We start from the raw sequence: 12,393 nt of genomic DNA on the forward strand, positions 1-12,393 counted from the left end.
TGAAACTTGGTTTCAATTATAACAGCCTTTAGATTTAAGTTATGAACTGACTTTTTTTAAACTGGCATAAGAGAGTATTTCTAGTTTAATACTTACTGTTAGGTTAGGTGATTTTCACTTATTGTTAGGTAGGTTTTTCACTTTATACATTTCAGGTTATGGGTGATTAGATAGCCTAATCTAAAATTAACTACTTTAAATCTCAAATATATTTATCAAGAAACTCGTCTCAAAACTAGAATGAAACAAAACTATATAAATTGTGATGAATGATTTTGAAGCTCCTGTTTTGGAACACACACCATGGCCTACCCCATCACGAGCTATTTATGGATTTGTTCTTTATGTCTCAACTTATGTGATGTTTGGTAAGTCTGTTAATAAAAAGCTGCATTGTAGACTTTTGGAATCCAAGAGTCATAAGAAGCATATAAAGAATTTCTTTCCTAAAAATGTATATTGGCAATACGGCCTAAGTTCTGATTGTGTGTCATAAAGAAAAAGCATTTTCAAATCAGCTTGATTAGTTGTTTGGTTTATGGTGTATTAAAGTTCTGTTTCAAACAGGTTTTTACATGATGTGGGCGTTGCTTCCAGACAGCTATCTTAACTATGTTGGCTTAACATATTTACCCTCCAGGTATTTAGTGAGTTAGTTTTAACTTCTTTGAATTAAGATTAGCTTTAGAAAAATGGTTTTGTCGGAATTTTAGTGTGAAGAAAAATTGCAAAAGATTTTGTGTCTGACTTGATCCAATTTGCGAGTAGGCTGTAATAACCAACAGAAACTGTTCACTTAAGAAAAAAATTTGTTTTCTGAATTATCGAATTTTAAATGAAAATATTTAAAACTAATTAAAATTTAGTTGAGAAAAGTTCATCTCTTTTTTTTATGGTTTTTAGACACTGGGTGTTGACGTTCCCGTTCATTTCGTGCTTCACAGTCGCAGTTGTTTATATCGGTTATAATGTTAATTATTGGAGAAATCTCCCAGATTTTGACGATACCATCCCATCATTTGATGAAGACAAGAAGTTGTAAATTTTGATAAAGACAAATTAATTTTGAAATAGGTTTATAAAAAACTCTGCTGGTTAAAAAATTAAGCAGTTTCTTTGTAGGTGAGACCTGTGTCGGTTGTAGCAAAAGAAATTATTTCTCATAATTTAATGTCGCTTGTTGGAATTTTGAGTTTATCTGTAAAGTAGTAAGACCTTCTCTGTGAACAATATTTTTAATTTTATATTTGTAAAACTAGTACAAATAAAAGACGTTTTACACCTCTGTAACAAGTGTTAAAATTGACACCCTCTGCTGGAATTGACACCCTCTGCTGGAGTCAGTAGTAACAGGGACGGTGTTGACTCTAACAATTTATAGATAAAAGAAAACATGGAAAACAAAAAAAATTGCTTACATCAGTTAACACAAAATGTGGTTATTATATAAGACAAAGTTAAAAGTAAATAAAAGATCCAAATGTTGTGACAAATCTTATTACATCAAATTGTCGTCATCTGAATCACGTTTCAGCCTAACGTAATATGAAAGTTATTTGGTACAACTTACATAAACGTAATATGACCGTTTGTTAGTACAACTTACACGAACCCATCTTTTACAGAATTCTTTAACTTAAAACTATTACAATGTTAATTTTATGGTTTGATCACACATGATTATAAATTATAAAGATCACACAGAATTGAAACAAGTCCTTGTTCGTCAAAATATCTTATTTCGTTGAAAATTAATGAGAATTGCCGTCTTTATAAATTCAATTTGGAAAAGTCTGCAATAATTAAGTATGTTTTACTTAACTATTGCAGAACTTGCGGTGACGTGTAATTATCTGCTTTAAAAACTTGAGAAATAGAAAACTTAACAAAAAGAAATTGTGTTAAGCTGGTAAGATTCACAAATTCAAGTTCTTTTAAGGTGGCTAAAATATGTAACGAACGCTAAAACTCTAATTTACCTACTTCGGTTCACACTCTTGAATAATTAAAATAATTAATGTTCTCTTTGTTTGAATTAGTAAATACTTTCAGATACTTTTTAAAAAAATGGAATCTTTCTAGATACTATGGAATTAATCTTTTCATGAAAGGATGTTAGAGTTATGTGACCTGGTTTGTAGCTCAGCAATTATGTTTGTTTCAGTGATCAATTTTCGATCAGCTTTCGAAAAAGGTTCAAACGCATTTCATAAATATTGAATTTGTGAAAGTTGATTAATAGATACAGCGTAGTAAAACACATCCCGAAAGAGTAGAATATTACCTTCTGGAGGATAATTAGCTTAACACTTACGTCGTATCAGAAATTAAATTCATCTCAAGTGATTTTAAATATTGTTTTTTTTTTTTGTTTTTTTTTTGCCAATAATCTAAACTTATTTTGTTAGGGAATCCCCATGTAGTTCAGAAAGTCTCAAGTCTAATGCACAGTTATTCGCATAACAAGCTGCCTTTTTCCTACTTTCTCAAATGTGCCATAATGCGCTCATTTGTATACGCTCCGCCTATTTTCCAATCAAGGCTAAGGTTATTAACTGTTTATGAACAGAGAGAAGCACAAAAAAGAAAGTTGCTCTAAAAAATTTAAAGAAATTTCTCAAAATTTAGAGCACTTTTACTTATATTTAGGTTTTAAACCTGTTTGATTTTAAAGTAACATTCACTGTTATTATTGATATTATTAGTGCTAACCTCGCTGATATGGGATGCAAAAATCATTTAACTTTGTCTATGGAAAAAAGTTTAATTTTATTGTTTATGACCAGTGAAAAATTGAGAAATATTGGCGAAAATAGTAGCCAATGGGTCCTACTAGTCACAGGATAAATTTTCAGCCCAATCGTATAAATATTTAAGGATTTATGGTAGTTTTAACGCTTATTTTTTACCAATTCCACCGTAAAACATTTCCAATTACCATGCCATATATGTACAATAGTCACAATGAGTTTTACGAGTTCTGCATAGTCACACCAACAAGTATTATTAAGTTATTTTTCCTGAGATAGCTACCATTTTCAATCTGAAGGGCTAAATCTAATGTTGCTGTTAAAGGCCAGATTTAATAAGAACCTTCCTCATCTTTAAAATCCATAGTAATATAGTACACATTAAAATTTAAAAATAATTTATTCTCTCATTATTTGTGACCGGCTGGGAGAACAGGTACCACAAATGTCACTAAATAACGAAAAAATCAGTTAAATACAAGTTGAGGTCAAATTTTAGCTTTTTTCTTTCACTTTTCCCTCTCTATTTAAGAACAGTAATTATCTTAAAATATTAATATTTTAAGATAATTACTGTTTAGGACTGTGCAGCTCAACCACCGAGCTTTATACTCTTGGTGGGTTTTGTCTCATTATTACCTCCATCCAATATTGATGAAAATCCTGAGGAAGAATTTCAACTGCTTGTTCACTGTAGGAATCGTCGCAAGATGTCCAATTTGTGAAGCAGCTTTCGGCAATTATTGCCTTTATGATATGGGCTCAACTGAATATGGAGTTTAGCTGGTCACTTATCAGCATCTTCCAAGCGTTTTTAAGGATATTGTACAGATGATTAACAGTATCTAGCAGGAGATACACTTTCATTGGGGTTATTGTATTTAGGATAGAAGTGCATACTTGAATAAGGTTGAAGGTTACTTATTATATTTAGAACCTTCATGTTAAAAGTTAGAATCAATTTCAATGTACCTGTATTGTATATTGACCAGATTTTCTGAATGCTTGTTTGAATCTTTGGCAAATTTTTTGAGACTCTGACAAGAGTTTGCTTCTTTACCCCAGTGTTTTTGGCAGTTATTTAAGTCATAAGTATTTTTTGTAATGGTGATTTGATAACTTCATCTCTAGGGGCACTATCAATAATGCTGACACAAAACTTGAGGAAAATTTTGCCACTGTTGCGTTAAAAAAGTTAGTCGTTAAAAAAGTTAACAAATTGTTTTGCGCATGCGCAGTATGGTCAAAGAAGCGTTCGTTAGGGAATGAAATTAGACGTTAAAAAAGTTGCATTTTTCATTAGGGTATGTAAAATAATAAAAATTACTGTATACTTTATATTAAAAATGGCTGTCTATGTTTACTCAGTTGATGAAATTATTTTACACTTTATGTTAAAAATGGCTGTCCATGTTTACTCAGATGCTGAATTTATAAGCTTTACTACTGATATATGGACCAGTAGTTCAAATGAAAGCTTCATGAGCCTGATAGCCCATATGATAGTATGGCTTGTTTTTACACACACTGCAACTAGTAATTAATGAGTGTATTTTTGAACAAACAGTTGTCAAGAATGTGATTGCAAACTGCCATTCAATTGTTGGGCATTTTAGCCATTCTCCCCAAGCCTGCCCTAAACTTAAAGCTCTTCAAGAAGCAAACAATGTTCCTAAGCACAAACTTATTCAAAATGTTCCAACAAGGTGGAATAGTACCTGTCATATGTTAGAACTAATTTATGATTAAAGGAAACCTCTAACCATATATGCACTTGAAAATGGTAAGCTTCCTTTATTAAATGCAAACAAATGGATGGTTATTGGACAGTTTTGTGTTTTGCTAAAAGATTTCCCCAAAACAAGAGTTCGCTTGAGTGAAATAAATTCTATTGTCTCAGATATTATACCACAGATACAGTCTTTGAAACATTTCATTCATAAAGCTTTAATTGATGACAACTAATTCAATGGAGAATAGTTTCAAACAATATACTGATAACTATAACATCATCTTGTCAATATTTCTTGATCCCAGATTCAAATTAAAAATGTTCAAGAATGAAAACACCTTTTCAGCTGCTAAAACAAGTACTGAGAACATAACCATTCAACTTATTAAAACCCATAAAAATATAAAAAACATCAAAGTTACTGAAAATGATCGGTCTGAAGCTTGTGACATTGAAAATATTGACTCAGAATATGAAAATAATGGTACAGTACTAAATGAATAGAAAGATATAGTAGAAATGGGTTTTGACAATTGCTTCGAAGAACTTGTAGGATTTAATTCTAAATAAGTCGGTCAACCACAAACTTTAATTTCAAATGAAACTTTATTAAACAAAATTCAACACTACTCAAATGAAGACCTTATTGACAAAGAAAGCAATCTTTTGTTGTGGTGGAAATCACAGAAAACCAAAATGTGACTATTAGCAAAGCTTGCTTTAAAGTATTTAAGCTGCCCACCGTCTTCTGTGGAGAATGAAAGACTTTTTAGTATAGGTGGAAATGTATATACTGCAAAGAGATATAGCTTAACAGGAGCTCATGGTGAAATGTTAATATTTCTGAACTATAATATGAGAATTTAAAAATATTTGATTTTGTATATATTACTATAATTAGTATAGTATAATTCTTTTAGAAGTGAGTATCTATGTTCTATTTTTTCATGAAATATAATTTATTTAGGAGTTTAAAAGCTTTGATACTATGAGGAGGTCAAATGAAAAAAAAAATGTCATGAAAATTGTATAACTTTGTAGAATTAGAAAATTACAGGGAAAAAAAATATGGAAAAAATAATTGAAACTCTCTTTGAGAGCTTTCGCTCAAAAATAAAAAAAGAATGCCTCCCAATGCCTTAATCAAAATTTCAAAGTATATTCTGTTGTGGATTTGAGGGTTGCGCAAATTAAAGAGTATTGTTAGCCAGGGTAACTTTGGTCAATTTTGGGATCTCTGAATCTTATTAATTTTTTACAGTTTTCTCTTGTGGTAATAACATTATAGGTCTTGGCAATAGGCCTCTATATTTATTTTTTTAATTTTTTCATTACAAATATTTATTTTTAAACGCCGAAAAGTGACCAATGTTACCCCAGGTTTTTATTGTGTTTGATCAATAATACCCCTGCTATGGGGTAACATTGGTCACTTTTTGGAGTTTTAAAAAATTATCAGTCCTTAAATACTTAGAGAAACATGAAAAGAACATTTAAATGGATAAAAAATTTTGCAACTAGCTCCCTGTTATTGTGCAAAACAGAGTTGATAACGCCTCCCGGCGGCAAAGTAACTTTCTGCCGAAAGGCCGACTTTTTTTGGAGGCGGAAGCCACTGGCGGCGGCCGTCAGAAGATATTTCGGAGGCAAGTTGGTTTAGAGACCGCCTCCAGTGGCTTCTGCCTCCCGATTGGCGGCAGCAGCCAGAACTTACTTTTGGAGGCAGAATGTTTTGAAGGCCACCGCCAATCGGGAGGCGAAAGCCACTGGGGGCCGCCGTCAGAATATATTTTGGAGGCAAGTTGGTTTAGAGACCGCCTCCAGTGGCTTCTGCCTCCCAACTAGCGGCGAAAGCCATACTGAAGTTGTTATTTTAGTCTCCCGCCGTCAGAAGAAATGAAAACAAAGGGTGTTGTCATGTTTGTCAATAAAGGAAAAGGAGCAGGAGTTTTTGATTGCTCGTAATTTTGCTCATTATTGATTGCTCTCGATTTTTAAAAGTGATAAAGAATTTGTTAAAACAATCGATAGCAAGGGAAAAAACAGCTTGGTTGTCGTTTGAGGCTGTCGTAAAAAACTCTCTTGGAAATAAAAAAGAAGAAAACTCTGCTGTTTAATTGTTAGAAAGTTGAAAGCCTTTTGTGCTCTTCGATGCGAAATAAGTAAAAAAACTTCGTTTTATAAATAGGCATCTTAAACAGTTTTTTGGTCAAGAAAATTATTTAAAGGAGAGCGGTCCCACCAATATCTTAAGAAAATGGATGATCGTTATCAAGGACGTTTGGAAAAACACATGATGGAAGACCACTGTCCAACAGTACTGTCCAACTTTCTTTTGTCAACTTGCTTGATGCAAGTTGACAAAAGAAAAGAGCTACAAGCAAAAGTTTCTTCTCGATTAAATATTTATGAGAAAACGATTTGTTTGAAATACTTTTCAAAATTAAAATTTACGTTACTTTTTTATAAATTTATAAAAGGTTTGACTTTGATAGGATGATGTTTATGCTATAAATTGTTTATTTTAAACGTGTTATTGACTCTTTTTTTCATCTTTTAATTTTATAAAAAATAAAATCTTTCAAAATATACCCTGGAATTTCCAAATAAGTTTCAATTCAGAAATACTTCGGAAAAAATGTGCTAACTACCTAAAATTTGCAAAAATTAAAAAATTCTATGCAAAAAATCTGATGTGACATTAAATGGAATCCTTTTTTTTATTGCTTGTATTATAATATAATTCAAGCTTATTGGAAGACTAATATTATTTTGTCAATTTAAAACTTAAGATAGCAAATAAAAACTTTTTTTCGATACACTCCAGTTAGATACTTTAGACTTGATAAGTTTTTCCACCATCCTGACGATATTATACAAAATTTAAAAACGATAAAAAATGACGTTCTTCAAGAAAAAAAAAAGTATAAAAGTATTTTTTAATGACGTCAAACACCACAACACTGTGATTGTTTTCATTGTGGTTTTTTTAATCATAACTTGTTAAGGACTAAATGTTTTTTTTTTTATTAATCAAGGACTTGCCTTGTCATTATTTTCTAATGTTTCAGTTAGCAATGTTGATGCAAGTTGAATATAGTTATTTAGCTATCAGCAGAGTTTATAAAAGACGGAAAAATTCTCAACTACACTTTTCTTTCGCAGCCATCGGCGTCCGCCTCCCCAAAATACGGAAATCTTGAAAATCGTTTTATAACATTAATTGCCAAATTTTGAGTATTTTAACAAAATTATGACTTTGTCAGAGATTGGTTTTTATTAAAAGTTATCGAATAAAATATTTTGGTACTTTTTTCTATTACGTAAACTTAAATAAAAATTGATTTAATCATCGAAACAAAAGTCAATTTTACTGAGTGTTCAAAGACAAGAATTAAAGTTTGGGTTATGTTTTATATTCCATTTTAAAACAAGTAACATAAAATAGAATCTTTTTTTATATATGATTAACGTAATAAAGAGAATTTAACTTTGTCAAGCAAATCCAAATTTTGTCTAACTACTAAAATCGCGTTTAATGTTTCATCCGAAAGCCGATTTCTCAAATGGGTGTAGACCATTGCAAAGCTACTAAAATCTCGTTCAACTTTGACCTGAGAAAATGCAGCACCAAAAACAACTTGAGAAATATTGTAAAGTTCCTTCCAGTTAGGATCATCACGTTTTAAGTGCCAATATTCAAGAATATTAAAATTCTCATTCACACCAATACGTGGCTCACTATATACAATATTTGTTATTTGCTGATGAATTCTTGTGTTTTGTATAAAATCTATGCTTTGACGTTGACCTCCTCCTGAAAGAAGAGATACCAATTATTTGTTTATCAAACAACAAGTATTGTCTAATCGAACTGATTATCGAATCATTAAAAGTTTCAAAGTTTTTCAAACACTTAAAAGATAAAAACTTTTATTTAAAATTTGACTTTTTGACCTTAAATCAATAAAAGGTTAAACTACTTTTGTTTGGTTTGTGAAGAAAAAAAAAAAAAAAAAAAAAAGGAAGAAACGAATAATACTCTACGATGACGAAAATCATTAATATCAAGTTATTGAGTAGTATTGAACTTTTATTGACACACAGTGTGGAAATTCTTGATTTTTTAATGTAATTGAATAAAATTTGTTTAATGAACCGCTTGATATCAAATACTGGTTAAATATCAGTTACTGAATGATAGTAAAATCTCTACCTGAAAGTTGAGTCAAACGTTCTTCATCTTCATCTCGTAAGTTTTCAGGCTGTCGAGCAATTTCAGCAAGTTGTCTTTGTGAGTTTGCAAAGTGATGAATCTTCAGTAAATGATCTACTCCACGGCTTCTCAATAAGTCGTTGAAAACTTCATGACAAGCACTATTCCATGCAAAACGAGGATCCAGTAAGAGAGCAGCGATGAAAGCAACACATTCAAAAACCTTTGTGAACGTAAATTTAAAGCTTCTAGAAGTTTAGATGTTAAATTATTTTGTCCATCGGCAATCTTTTCTAAATTCATCACCATTCTCATCCATCGTAAAAAGAAGTCCGACATGGTATAGTCTGATCTTTGAAAATCCTTCATTGCATAAAATATCGGCTCGAATGTTCTTGCATATTCCTCAATAAATTTCCAGGTTTCATCATTTAATCTTAGCTCGCGGTTATTTCGATTAGTCCCGATTTGTTCATATATCGCGAGTTTTTCAAACATGTCTGATACCATGATGTAAGTACTACTCCATCTCGGAGCAATATCTTTGCGTGGTCTCTTGAGATCAGCAAAAATTGCATCATATTTAGGCGCTTGTGTATTTCTTATAAATTTTCTTATTTCAGCAAGAGTGGCTTCAAACGGCTCTGTTACGTCTTTTGCAGCTAATTGGCAAACATGCGCTCCACAAAACATTTTGGTACAGATTGCACCAATATTATTTTCTAACACATTTACTTTTCTCTCTTGTTCTTGAGTATGTGATAGCCTTTCGATCCCATCGTCTGTATCTTCAGAATTTCTTACAAGTTCTTCTTCAAAATTGACTCGGTCAAGCAGATCGAAATCTTCAAAATCAAACTGTTGTGCTTCCTCAACAAATTCATTACAATTGATTTTGCATTTCTCTGATAGCATCAGAAGCTTTGATCATGTTTTTACCTTGATCCGAACAAGTTGAGTAAATATCATCTGCCCCTTTCCCTACTTTCGCAATCAGAGTAATTAGCTGATCAGCTAAAACCACTCCAAGTTGCCGTCCGTGCTGTGTGAGCATTCCCAAAGTTCGATCGTGCAACATTCCCAAAGTTCAATCGTGCAATCTTTTGTATACCGAATACTTGCAGAAAAAACGTTTGTATTGAAACGAGACGCTGAGTCAAACATTAATGACGGATATACATTTTCTATATCCTTTGCAATAATTTCATAAATTTGGTCAGCAGCTTTAAGAATAAATTCTTTTGCTTTTTGACGATTCCATCTCACACCAAAAGCTTGAAGAGCCTTTCTAATCATCTCATTCTTCCCCATGTCATCAGCGACTGTCATAGGCAAATTTCTCATCAGAATCGATTTTATGAAGTCTCTTACTGTATCGTTGATATCGAAGTCAAATTTAACTTTTTTACGCGAAACGAAAATAGCATTTTCTTCACCGCTACCCTCATAATGATTACTATTTCGAACTCTTCTCCTTTCCGAAATTCCTAGTTCTATAGCAATATCCTTGTGTTTTGAATGCAAATGGTTTTTGAGATGAGAAACATTTCCGGCTGGCTTTTGTTCTGCGCACACTTTGCATTTCCATCTGTTATTTTCAGTCAAAAAATATTCTTTTACTCGTGTGTTTTGCATTCTTATCTTAATCAATCTCTCAGAAAAAAAGGTTAACTAAAAAAAAATAAAAAATACTATTGCTTATTACTCGAACCTTAATGAATAAGAAATTCGAACAATCAAAATTCCATCGTTTAGAGACGCTTTTCAAAAAAACTTTATCGTACCGGTAAAGTGCGAGATTTTGACTCCCACTTTTTTTTTACTTAGTAAAAATCTCATACTAAGTTTTTACTGTATTTTTATGTACAAATTTATTTTGCAACCACATATTTTGCCAATACTTTTAAACGTTGCAACGTGTGGGGAAACCTATAGGGTAAATAATTAGTAAGAAAGCGACAAGGTAAACAGTTTATATATTTATAGTTGTTTAAAATAATTGCATTGAGTTTTCAATTGTGTTTTGTAGTGGTGCGATACTAGCTTAGTTTGGATGTACTTTTGTATGGTGCAGTTTTCAACTAAAAAAAAATTCAAAATTTTTAAAGAATCTTTTTTTAAATTTTTGTTTAGAGGAAAGTTATTTGGTGTAAAGAAGAGCAACACCACATAATTAAGTTTTTGAATGATGCTTATGATATTTCCAATGAGGCAAATGCATTATCTGGCCGCATAGGCATCAATTCAACCACAGAAAATATTCAAAAAATTTTTGTTAAAGAATGGTAAAGTACAATGCCACTTTTGTTTCAAGATGTAATAACTTTCAAAAAGCTGAAAAAAAGAACCTTCAAGTGAAACCATTGTTACAAATCGTTTCAGTTTAAAAAGTTAACATAAAAAAAGTTATGATTGATTTGACTCGATTGCCATTAGTAATATATTATTTTCAAAAATTTTGAATTTTTTTAAGTTAAAAACTGCACCACACGACAAAAGTTCAAGCCAAATTAAGCTAGTATCACACAATTGGTAACATAAAATGAATATAAGTAGTATAAACAACTATAAATATATAAACTGTTTACCTTATCGCCAGATTTACCTAAATGACACAACTCATTATTATCAACTATGAATAACTTTGTTTTTCTTCGAAAATTCTATTTATCAACACCATTTACTAATAGCTGTCTTTGGATTATTTTGTCTTTTAAAAAAATACAAACGTTAACTAATTCAGTATGCGGCGTTTAATTTTTAATAATAAAATGCATTTAAAAATCTAAAAGAGAAAATTTTAGTTTTATTCGTACGAAATGGAATCGCTTCTTTATTGCTTTTTAAGAAACCACAATCTTTAAAGCGATTAAAAGTAATGACAAAATACAACGCGGTCGCAAATTACATGTTGCCGCAAAATACATGTTGCCGCTAAATGCACGTTAGCCACAAAATACGTGTTTGCTGCAAAATATTCTAACTAGGGGATAAATACCTGATGATGACCGTAAGTTTTATGAGATTTTTACTACTTACTATTTTACTAAAACGTAGTAGTAAAAATTTTATTGCAAACTGGAAATTTCAACAAGTAAAAAAAATCTCCTTAATATAATATTTGATTCGACGATTGCGCATTTTCCATTTTCAAAAAAAAAAAAAAAGAAAAAATCAATCTTCATAAAAATTTTGATTATTGGAAAAAATTCAATTAAAACCGATATTAATTTCTAAAATTTAAAAATGACCATTTAAGAATATTGGGTTTGTCAAGAATTTTTAACAATATCTAATGAGTAAAATTAAGAATTTAATGTTATGGTTGAAAAATGACAGTTTTAATTCAACCGATGAACGACTTGTTCAAAAGTTCAAACTTTGATCCCATCAAAAAACTAACAATTTACTTTCTATTAAGTTTCGTCGAAAAGATTTTTTAGCCTATGGCATGGATTTAATATTTCCAACTTTTAACTCTTGTTTTAAATATATAACTTCAAATTTTGTTAATAGCTATAAAAAAACAAAAAACCACTCTGACAAAATCATAATTTTTTAATAGTCAAAGTTTGGCAATAAATTTCATATAAAACACAATTTTGATGTCAATTTTACAATATTTGAATCCAATTAGTCTTTAAATTGGTTGTTAATTTAAAAACAAACGTTTTTAAATTAACAAGCAATTTAAA

General features: G+C 30.8%; 1 protein-coding gene across 1 annotated transcript; it reads left to right on the forward strand.

Annotated features, from left to right (window-relative positions):
• Positions 1-1,287, forward strand: LOC145185601 (phosphatidylinositol N-acetylglucosaminyltransferase subunit P-like). The gene is made up of 3 exons (XM_080061551.2): positions 1-368; positions 568-640; positions 904-1,287. Exons 1-3 carry the CDS (start codon positions 266-268, stop codon positions 1,040-1,042), a joined length of 315 nt encoding a protein of 104 aa, XP_079917677.2. The 5' UTR covers positions 1-265; the 3' UTR covers positions 1,043-1,287.
• Positions 1,288-12,393: the final 11,106 nt, after the last annotated feature.

The sequence above is a fragment of the Hydra viridissima genome, unplaced genomic scaffold (assembly GCF_058129835.1).
Source record: "Hydra viridissima isolate aposymbiotic clone 2 unplaced genomic scaffold, HvirCarnegie_v1 scaffold_9, whole genome shotgun sequence".
Classification (NCBI taxonomy): domain Eukaryota; kingdom Metazoa; phylum Cnidaria; class Hydrozoa; order Anthoathecata; family Hydridae; genus Hydra; species Hydra viridissima.

Excerpts from the sequence above, each read along its gene's own strand:
- LOC145185601 (XM_080061551.2), top strand. The coding sequence starts at position 266 with ATGAATGATTTTGAAGCTCCTGTTTTGGAACACACACCATGGCCTACC. Across the intron at positions 369-567 it reads CTCAACTTATGTGATGTTTG|GTTTTTACATGATGTGGGCG; the intron begins GTAAGTCTGTTA and ends TGTTTCAAACAG. Across the intron at positions 641-903 it reads TTAACATATTTACCCTCCAG|ACACTGGGTGTTGACGTTCC; the intron begins GTATTTAGTGAG and ends TATGGTTTTTAG.